The sequence below is a fragment of the Corvus cornix genome, chromosome 3, assembly GCF_000738735.6.
Source record: "Corvus cornix cornix isolate S_Up_H32 chromosome 3, ASM73873v5, whole genome shotgun sequence".
In the NCBI taxonomy this organism is placed as follows: domain Eukaryota; kingdom Metazoa; phylum Chordata; class Aves; order Passeriformes; family Corvidae; genus Corvus; species Corvus cornix.
In genome coordinates, this window is record NC_047056.1 from 103,498,088 (window position 1) to 103,517,355 (window position 19,268).

Genomic DNA, 19,268 nt, shown 5'->3' on the forward strand with positions numbered 1-19,268 from the left:
TTTTTAGCTTTTAAAAATGTAAGCATGCAATAAAAAAAAAAAAAAAGACAGGAAAAAGGGGAGTTTTGTACTCTTTTTATCTGTTATTCCTATCTTTTATCATCTTGGAATTCTTTGCATTTCAAGTTATGAACAACTCCCAAGAGGAAAAGTGACCAGTTCTCAAAGAGCAAGTCTCTATGGAAGATAAAAAGGAAGTAGATTTGAAGAAATGTTTTTTACCAGTGCAGTCCTTATGAAGATAAGTTTTTCTAAAACTATGTAAAAGTAGAGCTTTCTTGGTCAAACGTAAACTTTTACTCAGAAGAGAGAAAAATTAAACCATGAAAAGCACATATCAGGATAAAGAGATCTGCCTGGAGGGATGTAGAAAAATGTAATTTTAGATTTAAAACACAGATTGAAAACTGATTTTTGCCTCAAAGAGAAATATTCTCATTACTCTAAACCATGGCTCTTGGGGCTCACATCTGATGTTCATCTGCGATTCAGTTTAAATCTCTTCCCACTTAAGAGATCAGATCATAAAAAATTATTCTAAGCATGTACATGGCTGATACTCCACATGAGGAGACAAAGCTTTTTTCAAGTTTTCCCACAAGTATTACAGTAGGAAAAGTACCATCAACCCTAATTTCTATGTGCATATAAAGGATGTATTTCTACATCAGGAAAACCTAGGAAAGTAATGTGAGGCTTGGAGATTTCAAAGCAGCCACAGTCATACCATAAAATGATATAAGTTTAATCAATAATCTGTTCAGAACATGCAGTTTCATGTAAGCAAGGCTTTTGATAAATAAATGGCTTTGTTTTGCATTTAATACTTCAAAATTTTCTCTCCAGAACAAATCCAGTCAGCAGACTGTCAAGCCCTTTGTAATTAGCAACATCTTGCATATACAAAATTGAAACATAAAGAAACATTTTCCATTATTCGTAAAGTTACATTCATTATATGCTGGAAAAATATTTACACTTTTACTTTCTGAACAAGATCAGCACCTTATAAACTGAGTTTGACTTTCTGATTAGCCTAGAAAGGGGAAAAACATGCAAACGGAGCAAAATAGATTTTATGCAGTGTTAAAACTTGTATCTTCAATAATTTAACATCTTCATCACACTGGTATAATACATTTTATCAGCATCAGCGAGAAGAAACACGGTAACGTACACACACTTATTTTCCTTTTCATAACCTTGAAAGATAAAGTTATATTATGTAATACTATCACAATCTAAATGACTGACTCAGCTTGGATTCTTCACTTTCAACTCTTTCTAAGCCACATCTTACCTCATCGCCTTCAATCTTCAGAGAGTATCCAAGCATTTCTTCTACTGCCAAAGCTTGCACTGCATCCAGAACTGGTTTAGCTGATAGCATGCTTCGAACAGCGAGGAACCCTTTGTGCCAAAAACCTGAGGATACGCTCCCTCATTTGCATTGAGTAGCTTGAGGTCATGTGCCCAAGCTCTGCCTCTGATCCTTCTTACATAAGTACAGCACATCTCGGCTTGGGAGATTTCTGAGTATTGTACCGGAACTTTTGTTGTAGTTCCTAGCTTGTTTTTCACTTTATTCCCTCTCCTTCAATCCCTGTGTAGAAACTGATCCAGCTATTCAGGTCACAAGTATGAAACAGAACCCTACCACAAACTTATGTACAAGTGTTCATGCAGGCAGCATTTTCCAGTGATCCTCAAGGCTCTGGTTTGACACCATCTATTTTCAAAGCACAACAACCCCAAAAATAGTCATATTCAACATCAACATCTAGAAAATATGGCTCAGGCAGTGGCTAAACATGTTTTAATTATTTATGATTTTATGTAATTTCTTTATGGTTTCCTAAAAAAACAAACTAAAAGCAATACCTGGTTCCAAGAAATTTTCACTTTCAAGTGTAACTCATTATTCAACACTAAGTTTTTAATTCCGAATTAAAGGGCCAAACTTCACCTTAAAGGAAGTGCTAATAAACACAAATCTTTGCCTCAAACTGAATTATTTAATTCTGCATAGCTTGCTGCTTTCCAGTACTTGGCTCTTTCAAACTGTCTTTCCTTAAAAACTCTAATAACATACTCCAAACCTCAGGAACTGAAAGTCACCTCCAGGATAATTTTAATGAGATTTCAAAGTAACTAATGGCACACACTCTGAGCAGGTCAATATATATACTGTGGTTGCAGGAGAAATGCAAATAACAGCTGAGGTACAGAAGCAAATCACAAAGGTTTAACAGAAGAGCATAAAATTCTATTTCATTAAACTGGAAAGCATTTTATTTTACTTACTGTAAAATCAGTTTAAATGCTGAACTGAGATTCAATGCATATATAAAAATATTGCTGATGCCGCAACACTAAATGCTAGCTGCTTCTCTTTAGTGTCTAAATCCCTTAAAATTTCAACTTTTAACTACGCTTTTAAAATTATCACATGTTGAAAATGATGTTTGCATTTTGTTTTTCGCTATTGCTTTCTAAACCATTAAAGCTTACCCTAAGATATTACATAAGCATATAGAAAATAGCTTTTAAGCTACTGTTGACATTTTAAAGCTCATTGCTTGATTTTTGATGCTCATCACTTAATTAGTAGCCCATAGACATAAATAAACCATAACCCATCAATGAACAGGCAAGCACATTTAGCATTTTTCATTTTATTTACCATTTTCCAGTAGCATGTTTAAAAATCTTAGCTTTGAACAAAATATCACAGGTTGGTTTTCCAACACATAACTGTGTTCCTAAAATTTCACTGATTTAGTTTCAACATTCTAGAGGGATTACCTTGCATGAGAAAATAAACTCCTTCTACCCCACTAAAGCAATCAGTTTATTTTTGAGCTGTGATATATAAAATACTATCCCCCCCCAAAACAAATCAGAATTCAACCCTACAAATCTGCCATGGATTTTACAAACATATACTGAAAGTATACTGAAATATATTTATTATATACTTAAATCCACTTCTGAAAATTTAGTAAGTGTTCCCAAACTCAGTATTATTAACTGAACACTGAATGTTCACAACTAAATATCATGTTATTCAACTCTTCTTTAAAATCTTTACTTACACACTGTTTTAAGCAACTACACAATTTTCAAGTGTGAAGTTCTGCACCACTTTCTAATGACAGCTAAAGTACTATACAAATTGCTAGAGAAGTACTGACTGATTTCTTCTCTTACAGGACTAATTTAATCAGTATCAATTCAACACCATCAGCAGCACTGCAGTACACTGAAGATCTAACAGAGAGTCAAAGCTTTAAAACATTGTGTTAGTGAAGGACAGATTCACCAGCTCAAGCCTTTGCAGCTCAGCAGTACTCCTCTGCCAGATAATATTTCCTAAATCTGCCTGCTCACATAAACATGGTCTGAAAGGCTTTTGTCAAAATGAGCTGGATCAGCAAATACCTACTGCTTAACCTCATTTAGATCATCCTAACGAAAGCAGGGCTGTGCGTGTTTTCACTCCACTGGGAGTATCAGGAGAAACAGAGGCTCCCAAGCTCAGGAGTGGCAATGGATGATTCAGAATGATAACTTCTAGTGGCACACCTAAGTGGGCAGAGACAGGAGGTATCCAGTCCACAGTCTGAGGGAAATGTACTAAGCACATCAGCATCATTAAAGCACTGGAACCGACCTTCCTCCATGAATAATTAATTGTGGTTTCAAAAATATACCAGCATCTGAGCAATCTCAAGATCTCTCAGATCAAAAGCATGATTCCAAATCTTTCTGATATTCACTCATACAGTTGGTTCAGGTGCTTGTAAGGAAACAGCAAAAGTGCAAGACTCAAAAAATTATCTTGGAGAAACTGGCTGCTCATGGCTTGGACAAGTGCACCAGGCACTGGCTGAAAAACTGTCTGGAACAGAGTGGTGGTGAATGGAGTTACATCCAGATGGTGGCTGGACACCAGTGGTGTTCTCCAGGGCTAAGTACTGGGGCCAGTCCCATTTAACACTTACCAGTGATCTGGGCAAGAGGATTTGCAGTGGTGAGGCCACATCCCAAGTGCCGTGTCCAGTTTTGGGCCCCTTACTACAAGAAAGACATTGAGGAGCTGGAGCGTGTCCAGAGAAGGGAAATAGAGCTGGTGAAGGGTCTGGGGCACAAGTCTGATGAGGAGCAGCTGAGGGAGCTGGAGGTGATTAGCCTGGAGAAAAGGAGGCTCAGGGGAGACCTTATCACGCTCTACAGTCGCCTGAAAAGAGGTTGTAGCCAGACGGGGGTTGGTCTCTTTCCCCAGGCAACTGGCGACAGGACGAGAGGATATGGCCTCCAATTGCACCAGTGAAGGCTCAGGTTGGACACCAGGAAGGATTTCTTCATGGAAAAAGTGGTTAAACATAGGAACAGACTGGCCCAGGAGGTGGTGGAGTCACCACCCCTGGCAGTGTTCAACAAACTGGAGATGGCACTTAGTGCCATGCTCTAGTCGGCCTGATGGTGTTCAGCCAAAGGTTGGACTCAATAACCTTGGAGCTCTTTTCCAACCTAAATGATTCTGTGATCGATTGCACTCTCATTCAGTTCAGTGTCAGATGACACCAGGTTGAGTGGGAGTGTTGATCTGCTGGAGAGCAGGAAAGGTCTGCAGAGGGATCTGGACAGGCTGCATTGATGGGCCAAGGCCACTTGTAGGAGGTTGCACAAGGCCAAGTGCCAGGTCCTGCCCTTGGCTCACAACAACCTCTGCAGTGCTAAAGGCTGGGGAAGAGTGGCTGGAAAGTGACCAAGAGCAAAAGGATCTGGAGGTGTTGGTCAACTGTGGCTGAACATGAGCCAGGTGTGCCCAGGTGGCCAACAAGGCCAATGGCACCTGGCCTGTATCAGCAATAGCGTGGCCAGCAGGACCAGGGCAGAGAAGTAAGACAAGAGGAAATGGCCACAAGTTGCACCAGGGAGGTTTAGATTGGATATTAGGAAACATTTGTTCTCTGAGAGGGCTGTCAAACACTTGCACAAGCTGACCCAGGAAGTGGAAGAGTCACCATCTCTGGAGGTATTTAAAAGACTCATAGATGTCATGCTTAGGGACATGGTGGATTTGGCAGGATCAGGTCAACAGCTGGACTCAATGAACTTGGAGGTCTTGTCCAACCTAAACGATTCTCTGTTTCTATTACTTCTTTCCATCAAATTCCACAGTAGGTTTCTTTTTAATAATCACTTCAATTTTCTTATAAATGAGGATATTTGCATGGATATGGTATTATTATCTTCAGTTGTTTTACTGCTAAGTGTTTAAATCTTATAAACTGTAGTTGCATCGATGAAGAAAAATATAACAACTGATACTTTAATAGTCTCAGTTGTGCAAATACAGTTAGTTTTTAAAAATGGTATTATTCCTCTATGGACTTCATTCTAGAAATAAGTTAAAAAATGTATTGTTATACTAAGAAAAAAAATAAAATTAGTCATACATTTGTGTTTGAGGTGCTAATTGTGCAAAACCCCCAAAGATATTTGGTAATGAAGTATGTAAAGTATTCTCTAGAAAGGCAGAGATAAGAGAAAAACATAACCAAATTCTTTTCAGAAAGCAAGCTATATTCATTTTCCAGAAAAAAGAAATTATCCCCAATGCTGGCCTCTAAACACTGTATTTATAAGGTTTTCATAACATAAATAACATACATAAAGTCCACCAAGTGGCAACCTATATGCAAGCAAAGGAAAATCAGTGCCACACATTCCGCAGGCAGGTGAAGTATAAACAGACAAAAAGAAACTCCAACAAAACTCAAAGCCAGAAAATAGCTATAAAGAACTGAGGAGTGGAATAAGAGAATAAAGTTGCTCAAGGTGAAAGTAACTCAAGATAAAAGAATCATTCCCTCTTTGAACAACCATTTTATTAAAACTCCTAGCTAAGGAACACTCCAGCTAAGAGCTTTTGCTGCTGATATGCAGATTGTAGGTTTTAATTGACAATTAAAACCTACAAAAAAAGTGATGCAAGTTACATGGAATTAATAAATGCTTTGTAATGACAAATATGTTTTTCACTAATCATAAAATGTTTAAAGAGTTGGCCAACATTAGTACCTGTAGCCCCAAGGATTACAGAGCTTGGCTTGCAGTCTCTCTAAAATTAAAAGGTAAAAGAAAAAATTACCTTAGATGAACCTAAAAGGTATCCAACGGGGGGATTTTTCTATATGCCAACCCCCACACCTGAATTTACTTTGAACTCCCGTATATTTTTAAAGTATATAATGTCAGAGCAGCTGTCATGAAAGAACAAAAACCAGGCACAACCAAAATATCTGGATTTTGATTCATAGGTCATAATAAAAAACAAAACAGAACACAAACCAGACAAACAAAAAACCACCAACAAAAATGTAGAATGGAATCCAATTAAGTAATTAGAGTAAAATTATATTTGACTTTAAAAAAGCACTGTTGCACTTTGATCCTTCTGCCTGAGTGTAGAGTAACTACAGTAAGCCAGTCTGAATATGGCATTGCCTGCACAGATGCGTTACACAAACCAAAGACATAATTACTCTGTACACAATAAATGGAGCCTCTCATCAATTTTCACAGCAGGGAGACACTTTTAAAAGATACGTCAGGTTTGGCTAGTTTGAGTGTTTCTTCTTTCAAAATAAAACCACTGTATTTTGTTCCAAGTGGAGTTTGACCTAGTTCCTCCAACCTCTTGCAAGAGAGCCACACCATCATCTTCCTCTTCAAAGTTTTCTTGTCCTCATCATCTCTCACCAAATTCATAGTGAGAAAGGATATAAGCCATCTTAGAACACACTCAGTTTTGGCAATCTAATGATTTGAACATTTGAGAAGGTACCTGGTTTCAACACTTGTGAGTATAATGAGTGAAAAATGTATGCGACATCAGGTAAGTTCTTAGACATAGAATCAGAAACATGACTCTTGGATGGAAAATCAGAAAAAGAAAAAAAATGTTCCTGGTCCTTTCTGCCTGTAAATGACTGCTGATTATTCAATTATTCAGCCTTATGACTATGCCACACAGAGCATTTTTATTATACTCACAAAAAATCCAATGCATGTGTCTGAGAAGCAAGATGAAAACCATCATACTCTAGTTCTCTGGACAACTATGGTAAAAACTTTCCTCAGAGTGATTTTATTTTCCAGTTACTTATTGTGCCAGTTGATAATAGGAGTTAAGTCTTTGCATGCTAGCTTTCTTCTCTTTCTATTCTACTTCTCATTTTAATACATAAATGCCAAAACAGTACACCTAATCTCAGTAAGTCAAACATAAATCCCACAGGGGCTGGATTTCTTAGTGCATATTTCCTAGCAATCTGTTCTGAATGTGTCAGTATCTAGGATATAATGCATTTTGCCATTTTGTATTTATGGTTTGGAGGGTAAGAGTCTGTAAGATATGGATCTGAAACAGTCTTTACAAGTATTGTTTCCTAGGAAAGGGGAGAGAAGTGAAAGAACATCTTAAAATACTAAACAGACAATTAATTCAATCAAAGATATTGACATTAGTGGAAGTAAGACAGATATGGCTGACAATATTTACCAATAGCTCAAGATTTGCGGAATTAAAGATGAAATGTGGATCTTTCTAGGGATTTGCTGCTTTTAGTTTAAAATATTTCCATTTGTGTCATAGTGGTCTTATTTAATATCTCATTACAAAAATAAGAAAACTTGCTGACCTATTACAAGGCTGTTGCAAGGCTGCTGATGGAAATAGCAAGAGTTCCATTAGGGAAAAAAACCCAAAAACCACTGTAAATAAACTGGAGGATAATGTATATTTTAAAAATGTATTCAAGATTTCAGAAAAAAAGTAAAACTTCTATGTGTGTCTGGGAAACGGAAAAAAAGAAACAACAGGTAACATCCCAAAACAGCAACCTGAGAGACCACCTAACCTAGGAAAGTGTTTAAGAAGGCTCTGCTGAAGTATGGAGGTGTATGAGTGACAGAATGGGGCAAGAAGCTTCAGGAGGATTAATTAACCATGTATCTGCACAGGCTTCTGGAGTAAGTAATGCCATTTCTAGAGGCTATTTTTTACTTTTATGGTAGTTATGGAGAGAAATAACTGAATATAAGGATGAAAATACAAGAGAAATTAAAAAGAGAGGAGGTTACTAAACAAGGAGAAAACAGCAAATTAAACTGATTTTACAAAAGCAGTTTCAGTAATCTCAGGTACCTGGAAGGACAGGTCTCTTGGCAAGTTGATTTAAGGGATAAGGGAGTGCAGAAAGCTCAGCAGTTAAGACAATACACAACAGGCTATTCTGATGGACAAGAAAGATAAAACAGAGGCTCAGAAATCAATATACCTGTATAAGCATAGGGCAGAATTGAAGAAATAGAGGGAGCTTTGACAAAGCACTAGAGATGAGGAACGAGAAAATGTTATTTACTACCATAAATTTGCTAGAACACTGAAAACCTGAAAAAGCAGCTGTCAGCAGTTTACTGGCCAAAAAAAAGACAACAGTATTTTTAAACAGTAACGGTTGTATAGATCTGGTTTTGTTCAATACTTTTAATTACTAACAGGCAAAGAAGAAGAAAATACCCTTTTAAAATACGCACTAGGCTAGAAGGGAATTAAAATATTTTGGAAAATAGGGTCATAATTCAAAATACTTTAATAAGCTGGAGATACTATCCAAAAGACATTCCATAAATACAAATGTAAATTATTCAACTCAAAGAAAAAAGCAAATCAATCCCAAAAATGCAGATAGACTGGTAAGCAGAAAGACTGAGAAGAAAATATTTAATCATTATACTGGACTATAAATTAAACATAAGGCAGGTTAGAAAGTTGCTAAACTCTGGAATTTTTCAATGACTGCTCTCACAGTCAAGTTAAGGGATGAGGAGACTGAATATTGAACAATAAGAGGTTTTCTCCAAAACATTAGTCTAACCTTTAAGTATGCAGGAATTACTGAAAAGTATAAATTTCAACAAAACTCTTCCTTTTTTCTTAATTACCTCAGTGTAATTTTTTTAATCCTTCTGACAGCATTTTGTTAGTGCACATACTTTCAAATTAAAGACTCAATTCATTAAGACATACAGGGCAGAAAGGGTGCATGACATTTTTCTGCAAAAGAGCCTGCCTTGAAAATTGTATTAATAGGCAAGCACATTAGCCCTCTTAATGATGCAAACACAAAGAGATTCTTAATTTTGCATTGTGCCTAATACTTTAAGAAGCACGTTCCCTAGTAAATCTATTTTCAAATAATATGTTTTACTTACATTGATTGGCAAACAAGCTTTGTGCCTCAACATGAGCTGCTAAAACCACTGCAACTTTTTTGGGGTATATTAACAAGTCTACTATTTGCCTAAAATGACAAACAGGGAAGGACTGCTATGGATGGTGCAGAATTAAAACCATTCTTTTAATTAAAACTTAGATTTCTTGTAAGTGTAAATGAAAATTGAAAGCATGTACTGACCCTGGCAAGCTCTGCAGTAATTAATTCTAATCACTCCTGGAAGCTATTCCTAGTATAGTAATGAAATTTGCACAATAACTTTTTATTAAGACAGTAAAATTGATGCACCGTAGTGACTCTATACCCTACTCTCACTTTCCTGTATGTATGTATTTTTTGCTGACTGACCAGTGCGGATGGCGACCGGTCCAAGGCCCACTTATGCCAGTTTGTTCCCTGTCCTGGGGGATGCACGAGCCTGCAGAGGCTCATTATCCATTATCCATGAGCCAGGGAAAGCGGAGCGCGCCCGATCGGGGAGCGCGGGACGGGGCGGCGCGGGAGCACCCCCTGCTGCCGCACGGCCGCCACCGCAGCGCCCCGGGCTTCAGCTCCAGCGGGGGAGATCAACCCACAGCCCTCCGGGCAACCCACAGGCTCCCCGAGCAATCCACAGCCCCTCCGGGCAACCCACAGGCTCCCCGAGCAATCCACAGCCCCTCCGGGCAACCCACAGCCCCTCCGGGCAACCCACAGGCTCCCCGAGCAATCCACAGCCCCTCCGGGCAACCCACAGGCTCCCCGAGCAATCCGCAGCGCCTCCGGGCAACCCACAGGCTCCCCGAGCAATCCACAGCCCCTCCGGGCAACCCACAGGCTCCCCGAGCAATCCGCAGCCTCTCCGGGCAATCCACAGCCCCTCCGGGCAACCCACAGGCTCCCCGAGCAATCCACAGCCCCTCCGGGCAATCCGCAGCCCCTCCGGGCGATCTGCTCCACTGCTCGAGCACCCGTACAAGGAAGTTCTTCCTCATGTTCAGGTGGAACTTCCTGGGCATCAGTTTCTGCCATTGCCTCTTGAGCTACTGCTGGGCACCACCGAGCAGAGCCTGGTCCACCCTCTTGACACCCCTCCTTCTACACACATTGATGGAGCCTACACTCAGGTTTTCTCCTCTCCAGGCTAAACAGGCCCAGCTCCCTCAGCCTTTTCTCACAAATGAGGTGCATCAGTTCCCTGGCTGTTTCCATAGTCTACCTTCCCACCTAAGTAAAGGCCACAGAGCCCTCACGCCAGTTGAGATCAGCCCAACAGCACCAACCTCCCTCTGCACAGTCAGCCTGGATTTCTGCATGGGCTCCAGGCTCCTTTACCAGTGGGTGACCTTCTCTTCTACTCTTACAGCTCAAGCAAAACCCAAACTAATTCAGACAATAATATAATTTCAGAACTAATACAAATATTAAAAACCAAATTATATTGCTTTCCCTTTCTTCCTGCTGAAATTCAGAATTTAGCTTAAAAGTAACTGTGGCTGCATCTGAAATTATCATTAGTGTCACTTTCACTCAAACACTGAACAGCACATGGGAGCTGCTCAGGCTTAGCACAGAGAGATCCTGAGGCTGGTGAGGGTTCTCAGCAGGGCATCCCCGCCCAGCATCTGCCACATGCCACATCAGCTCTGGCACCAATCCTGTCTTCTCCATCTGTACAGGAACACTGGTTTTATTTACACTTTCTCAAGCAGTATGGAATAACATTACTTCTTTTGAAGTTAAGGAGCAGCCTAGAAGTTGAGAAAGAAGAAATGGTTTTGTAGTCTGACTAAAAGATACACGGGATGACATCTCTAATTTTAAAATGCCAGTTACCTGCTATCAAAAATGGAAGGAAGCAGTCACATCCAAGACTTTCTTACTGCCTTTGCTGAATCCTGTTGCAAAGGCAAATCATGCCTTTTAGAATTAGGAACTATAGAAAATACACTATATTTAGGTTTAGAGCAAAATTTAAAATTTTACTTTTGCATAACCTTGTTTCATTTTCACTTGTAACTAACTTGCCATTCACATTGGAAGTGACAGAAGTCACATCTAAAATAAACAAATCCCTGAAAAGGCAACATTCATTAGTTTCTGAGAAAATTTCAAATTATAAACAACTATTTAAATAGGAAATGTAAAAATATTTTAAAACTTTGTTGAAAAACTTAAATTTTATAAAAACTACACACGCAGACATGCAAACACCCACTGTATGCATGTACACAGGGACTTGCAAATGAGCTTCTTTAACCAAGAACTGGGAACTGGCTGCTTATTACAGAAAAAAATGTCAGATACATCAAGATTAAAACTGTAACAAAATCAAAACATTAAACTCATTGACTCAACCAAAGCTTTCTGTTTGGTGACTGAAAGCCATCTATGGGCAGGCGGAACGCCTGGGTGACTTCAGCTGCATTAGAAAGAGTCCTACAGCTCAGGTTCCTCTTAGCTCATGACTTAAGATGTCATGAGTTCACTGGAGGATGGCAGAAGGCAGATAAAACCCTGCAATTATTCCTAATTTCACTGTAAACAAGTGGAAGATAAGAAATTTTATAAAAAATATTGTTACACAAGCCAACAAAAGTCTTTGTATTGTCGTGCAAACTTCACCATTAATTTAAACAGCCTGTAATACAGCACTAAAATATGTCTGGAAGCTGAATTTTGGTTTATTCTCCTCTGAGCCAATTACTATTTTAGATGCAAATTATTCAACTGATTTACTAATAAAAACAGCATAAATTAAAACTTCAGAAAAGCCTGAAAGATTAGGTAAAAAATACTTAGTGATTGAAGATTATCAGGGTTGATGGGAAATAACAGAAATTTACTGAGGTCAAAAAAAAGTTCAAAGAACAGAGTTTAAGGACCGAAAAGAAAGACCTAAATCAATATCCATTTCAAAAGTGAAAAAAATCTTTTCCATAAAAAAAAAAAAGCCTTTAAATTGCAAAAAGGATGATATTATTTTATTATAGATTTTTTAAAAAACACTAATATTAGAAAAAAATACTTACAATATAGATTATATATGTGTATATGTATTGGTATCAGATAAAAGATTTTTTAAAATATATTTAAATTTTGTATCAAATACAACAAGTTATTAATACTACCATCCAAACTGCTTAGCAATAAAGAGTCTTTATTAAAAAAAAATATATTCAGGAAATTATAACTTTCAATGACGGTGGTAGAAGAGACATTTGATGTCTATCTCACCTTTCTGATCTTCCAAAGGAGAATCACAGAATATTCGGAGCTGGAAGGGACCCAAGAGGATCATAAAGTTCAACTCTGAAGTGAATGGCCCATACAGGGATCAAACCCACAACTTTGACACCATCCGCACCCTGCTCTAACCAATTATTTGAAGTCTGAGGAAGTCCAGCTACAGCAGGGCCTATCCCACTCCCATTTTGGATACACCAAGCAAAAGGCACTCACTACTTTCAACTCTTCAATTCCATTCTTGAACTGTCAGCTTGTTCCATCCAGGTCAGTGTTTGCCCAGCCATCAATCTTCCAACCCAAAGGGTTAAAACAAAGCATTGCCTAAACCACCAAAATTATCCCCTTAGTATCAATTTATATTTCATTAACCTAAAGAATCAGTGCAAAGTGACCAAGACGGTTGTTTAATGTTTCAAATAATCCGAAATATGCAAATAAGATCCTCATTTTCCTCTAAGTTTAAAATTCTGTAATAAATAATTCCTACATTTTAATGCATTTAATCCAAGAAATGAACTAGCTGTAATAAACTTCCTAAAATGCACCTGATAATTAAAAGTTTCTTGAAAACATGCTGTAGTCAAGATATTCTAGGCAGGAGGAAAACTCCAATATACAAATCAAGAGAGCTGTCAGGCACCTGATTTGGCTTTGGAACAGGCTGCAGTTAAGGCAGATATCCACTAAGTGGCATTAGCAACCCAAACACCTAATTTTGACAAAAAGTGATCATAATACAGCACACTTTACCTCCTACAAACAAATTGTAGGAGGAGAAAACGTTTCCTTTGAATAATTCATTTTATTCAATTTTGTCATAAGCTTTGGCATAATTCCAAACAGCGTTAGCAATTTACTTTTCAGATTAAGACATTTATTAGAAATAAAACCATCATAACAAACCTATTAAACAAAGCAACCAAGATATGGGAGCAATGTGAGTTTAAAATAAGATGCATTAAACTACAACAAGGTATTTTAAAAGTAGCTGGGGTTTCAGAAGTGCTGTAAATCAACAAGTGTAGTATTTCCTGTTGTGAAGTATAAAAGTATAAAAGTCACACCAGATGTTTACTTTAGATAAAACACTTAAAAAAAAAAATAGGTAATTCTAATAATTTAGATATGAGGCTACCTGATTCTAGAGAGTATTAAAGATTACAATAATTGGGAAAGTAAGAAAACTACTACACTTCACTAATTATTTAAGGATTTGTTTTCAAAATATTAATTAAGGGTTAATGACTGTAAGTATAGGGTTTTGACAATTGTTTACTGGAAAAATGCCTTTAGGAACAATATAAATACCAGAGAAAAGTATTAGAACAGAACTCTCATTTTAAAATAGTTTTTCCCTATTCCTATTGTTTGTCCCTGGTCTTTTATCACTATCAAGTTTGTTCATACATAAACAGCTCCTGAAAATAAAGGGAGGTGGAAAAATCAGTATTACTGTATAGAAGATTACAGAAAAATTAAATGAGCAAGTACTTCTGTCTCTCAGCCTCATCAAAACATATATTTTAAGCTTGTGAAATGTCTTATATATGCACTCAAAATTCTCAGCATACTTCAGTGCTACAAGGAGCAAGACATTCCTTTTCTTTTTTTTTAAGTGATTTTTTACTCCTCGCTGGCCACAGAGGAATTGCATTAGGACATAGTCCTTTTTCCCTACATCCGCCTACGACAAACATTTGCTGCAAGTCAGCGACTCCAAAACCAAATTGTTTACAATTAACTCAAAAAGCCATTAAAAAATTGTTTCTTTGTTCCAGTTGGAAAGAGAGACAGCCAGATGTGTGGCTTGTTGATCCTGCTCTTTTCTGACCTCTGAGTGTAGGAAGAACTGCAGCTGAGGAAGGAAGTCAGCAAGTTGTGCTAATGAAGGTGAACATTGCAAAAAAAGGGCTTACAATCTTTTTCATGGAAGAAAAATATATGTGAAAGAGGTTTTTTTATTAAAAAAGAGATAACAAAAGGCCTTATTTTTTCCTATTGGTGAAAAATTAGAGCCTTTGTTTCAGAAGAAGTGACTGAGTTTCTCTTTTGCTACTTTTGAAAAATTTTACCCTTAATTTCAAAAACTTCATTAAGTTTGAGGTGTCTGTAAATAAGCAGACATCTCATCATTAACACCTGCTGGAAAACCATCCTTCTTTGAAGACATAAAACTCAGGAAAAGCATTTTAATTTTAGGCTCTGAGTCACAGTCTAGCACTACAGACCAAAATCTGGCATAAAGCTGAATTCCAGATTGAGAGTGTACCCAGTTCTTGGGAAAACACATCTGGCCAACAATACAAGGCAACCCCAACAATTACCACAGTACTTTTCTTCACAGTTCTCCCTGAAACACATTTATGCATTTTATCTGTAAAATACCTGGCAATGAATTAGACTAGAGGTCTGTGTTGAAAACTTCATTACATGGTACTCCTCATAACCGTACAGAACACACCCATACAAGATACTATGTGAGATAAAATCAGTCTCAAAAACTGCACAGCAACAGGCGTGGAAAGTTATCATCTTGTTTATGAACTTTTAATTACTTCCTAAAAAAATGTCTGAAATGCATTCTGAACTTCTATGACCACCGTGCTCCTCATTGTATCAAGATAGCCGAGATGTTAGTAAGTTATCATGGCCTAAGGTAAACTAAGGACACATTTGTGTGTGAAGTACAAATTCACTCCAGAGATTCAGCTTTAGATATTAATTCTGGCACTTAAGCATCAATCTTCAAGCAGTTAGTGAAGCCTACTTTAGGCATCCAACTTAATTGTCTGGACTAGGTTAAATGTTTGATCTTGCTCTCCCTGCATTGCTAACTTCATCTTAACAGTTCACACTACTTTTGGTAGAAAATGATGCCTAATTCTTGTCAAGCAGTTACTATTTTAAGAACATACTTACCATGTGAAGACCTGAATATAATCATCATAGTTTGTCTTCCAACTGTCTGTTATGATATTATTTAACTAAGAAACTTTCCAATGTATTCTTAGAAAACAGGAAACTGAAAATGAAAACTAGTTTACTCGCTTCCCACCCGATGTGCTGCTGCTCCCAAGGTCATTTAAAAAAGCAAGAGTAATAGATCACCATATACATGTATATACAAAACACTTCTGAAAACAGTTATACAATTATTTAATCTGATAAGAACATTCAAACTCTGGAGAATTAAAGCAATAATACATGTCACACCTTTCAAAAGTTGTAAGGGATATTGGCCATTTAAAAATAGTGTACGAGGTTCAGTCTTTCTCTTTGCACTGACAGAAATTAAAACCTTATCATGTAAAATTCCCAGCACAGCTCAAACAGCTCACAGCTAAGAGCACAAAATATTGCTTCTGCTGCATTAGTATTTAAAATTTATTACTGGCTTGTCACTTTTATATTAAGATTTGATTTTCAGAACCTTTCCTTTTACAAAAAAAAATCTTCATATGCTTCTACAGCTTGTATTTTGCCAGTCTGAAAAAAACCCAATATTTAAGATCAGTGAAGTCATATTTAAGGGTTTCATTTTGAAAAAAACAAAAGTCTTAACTGTAAAAGATCTCAAAGAGCAAACAGTGAGGACTTCACAAATATAACAGGTAAAACAAAATACTAATTTTCTTACCAGGTGTAATTCCTACCAGTTTATTGTTTTCTACCAATGAACTTAATAAAAGTGAACCACACTGCAGTCATATTAACTTTCTATGGAATAAATATGAAATAGCCCATAATTTAACAAATCTCTATTCCCTCATTTCACTCCCTTTTTTTTTCTCCTCATTTCCTGTGTCTTCTGATACACCAAGAGTATTATTCATCACTCCTACCATTTTTCCTTTTATTCTTCCTTTTCATTCTATTTGTACTGCCTCCAAGATCTCCCTTCAACTCATCTCACTCCCCCCCAGTGGAGTAGATAAGTCCATGCTGAGCACTCATTTTTGAGTTTCTCTCCTCTCTGGCCCAGAAGGATCATCCTGGGCCATTAATTTTAGTTGAAGTGCTATTATAAAATTTAATAGGTATGTCATATACATAATTCCTATTTCAAATCCCATATGTCTGTAACAAAATAGAAGGTTGGAAGCTCTTTTAATGAAGAAAATAAAACCTAAAAATAAAATAAGCAAAATAGCTTTGCTGCTTATGTATACACTCCTTACAAGTTCACATCAGTCGTTTAAAACAGAGAATAATTTTCTACACTGCAGAAATTGTCAAGCTCTGGCTGCAGCTGTTCATCTTAAGTCTCTCCTGCCACCCCTCCCATCCACTTTGTCCCTTGGACCTGGGTTTGTTCAGCCATCCAGTGAAATGAAACAGGAATATCGCTGTCTGTCAGCTATGCTGGTTCCACATCCTTTGTGACCTTAAAGTGATGAATCTCTACACCTTCCACCTCTGCAGGTGGCTTTATTTCTTTTGAACAAACCTCCACATGACCAGCAAACACCTTTATTTTGACAGACTGCCCTGGGTTCACCTGGGTACTGTGAACCAGCTTCGACAGAAACCCAGTCAGGCTGCTGCCATGTTGGGCTTATTTTCACCTACAACAAATGGAAGTTTTTGCAGGCTTTTGCCCACAGCACCACTTTTTGGATGCCTCTCACAGCAAGCTGAATTAATGACAGCATGCACTGTTACTAAAGCAGGGTTAGCTTAAAGAATCCCTTCCATACCCAGTGGCTTCCATCTCTCTGAGAAACCACTGGATCAAAGCCACCATCTCGCACAGCCTTACTATCCACAATACTTAATATCCACACAACTACTAGTTAAGATACTATTGCCTTTCAGATTTTAAGCTTTGCATGCTGCAAAGCACTCCAGGTCAAATGTCCTGTCTGCTTCACATTTCCCTGGAGTCCAGGAAGGGCTGGCAAACAGCACTGTTTGGGTCACAACCACCAGAACTGATGTCTGTGACTCTCAGCCGTGCAGCCCCAGTGCAGTGCTGGCCACAACTCAGCTGCATGTGAAGTGTGACAGAGATCTCCCTTCTGGTCCCTATAACCTTTGTAGAAAACGTGCGAAGCCAGACTGGCATTTCACTAAGAAGAAGGTAATCTTCAGTGACAAATTTTCTCTTAATTACATCTACAGATCAAAACTTTCTAGTTCATCTCTATCCCCATCTGCTTTCTCCCCAGCTATTAAAGTCTGCAGCTGTTCACAACCCCTTCACAGTCTTCCTCATGTATCAAACCTTTTCTTGGAGCAGAGAGAAATAAGGAGTTCAAAGCCAATAAAACAATTTGTTGCTGCAGGTACTGGCACTGATTCCCTTGCACTGACACCAGTACTTGTGTGAATCTGCAGTGAGCTGATGCAGAGGTCTAAACTGACAGAAAAGTAATCCTCTGGGAAGCCTTTGCAATCCCACAGACTTTCAGCAGCAAATTCCCTAAACCAGCATATCCTGCTGAGTGAAGGTGTTGATGCAAGAGAAGGGGCAGACAGCACTCACCTACCCCTCTAGATGACAATGAGCTAATAGAACAACTATACACCTGATCACAAAATTCAGTCCTGTACGTATACTGACCATACAAGAGTGGCTGTTGTGGTTTCTCTCAGGGAACATAGAAATTTAGGACAAATGAACTATTAGTACTTAAAATCTCAAATAACATTGCACTAATTCAACAAATACATAAGCATTGCACAAAGCAAAGTCCAGCATATTGCCCTCTTTAGCTTTCCCACAATTCAGGTATAAAAGGAAGGGGGTGCTTAACACAAACACTCAGTTATGTCTTACCTAGAAATACAGTGGTTCCAATTCACATTCAAAAATCCAAAGAGGTGATGCTAAACATTCAACGTCCGTCTGTCATGAAAAACATTCAAGATTACACTTGGGATCACTTTGCTCTTCCCTATCTCAATTTTGCAATGCAACTTTCTAGCTTAAAAAAGAAATTTCCATGAGAAATGGAAATTATTCTATTCAAAGTGAAATTTGTAACATCCAAAAATTTTTGTAGTAATACCATTAAAAATGAAGCTGGGCTGAAATGATCGGGTATTCAAACTAGATTTTATTCCATATAATTCTGCTGAACAGATTCAATTTAAGTTGGATTTTAGAATAAGCTGTTGCTAAGACTGGTACAGCCAAAGGAAAATAATGTGCACTGGTAATGGTATTCATTATATTAAGAATTAAAAGATATAATAATGAAATCATGGAAATAGGAATTCATTTCCAAAACATTTAGCAATTTAGTATAAAGGTTATATTTATGTAAAACAATATTTATATTGAAAAAAGTCCAGTTAAAGCAGTTCTAAATTCAGAAATTAATTTTCCAATCTTTTGAAACTACTGAAATAAAGAATGTAATTTAAATGCCCAATAGTGGTCATTTCATTTTGCAAGTATTGAGGCGGGGGAGGCCACTAGAAAAACAAGGGGACCGGCTCCTTCATAAGGTTCTATAGGACAGCTATTTTAATGTTACTTTTTCAACTCTCTAAATAAAATAACTTAAGAGAAGTGCAAGCTTGCTCCCAAAATAATAGTGAAGGTAACAAGGAAAATAAATTCCCCACAGAAAAGCTTGGAAGTGAACTTCTGTTTTGACCATAACCTCAATAATGTTAATGTAACTGCACACTCTTCCCAAATATTCAGTTTCACTGTCCTCACGATCTCAGAGGTCAAGCTATCCGGTTCATAAATCAGCTTAATTCAGCTTAATTAAGTTT

The 19,268-nt window shown here is 37.6% G+C and overlaps 1 protein-coding gene across 9 annotated transcripts in view; it reads right to left on the reverse strand.

Annotated features, from left to right (window-relative positions):
* Positions 1 to 19,268, reverse strand: part of CYRIA (CYFIP related Rac1 interactor A) — a 54,867-nt gene that overhangs the window by 18,969 nt on the left and 16,630 nt on the right. For 6 of the 9 annotated variants that reach the window (XM_039568796.1, XM_039568800.1, XM_039568795.1 and 3 more), the window contains one exon: positions 18,319 to 18,387. The exons of 1 other annotated variant lie outside the window; for it this stretch is intronic. Coding sequence is in view for 2 of the 8 variants with exons in the window: in XM_019282191.3 (XP_019137736.1) it covers positions 1,301 to 1,305 (5 nt within the window). In the remaining 6 variants the exon portion in view is untranslated. Of the gene's footprint in view, positions 1 to 1,300; positions 2,297 to 18,318; positions 18,388 to 19,268 lie in introns of those variants that run through there. 2 more of the 9 variants (XM_019282191.3, XM_019282194.3) reach the window with 2 other exon arrangements.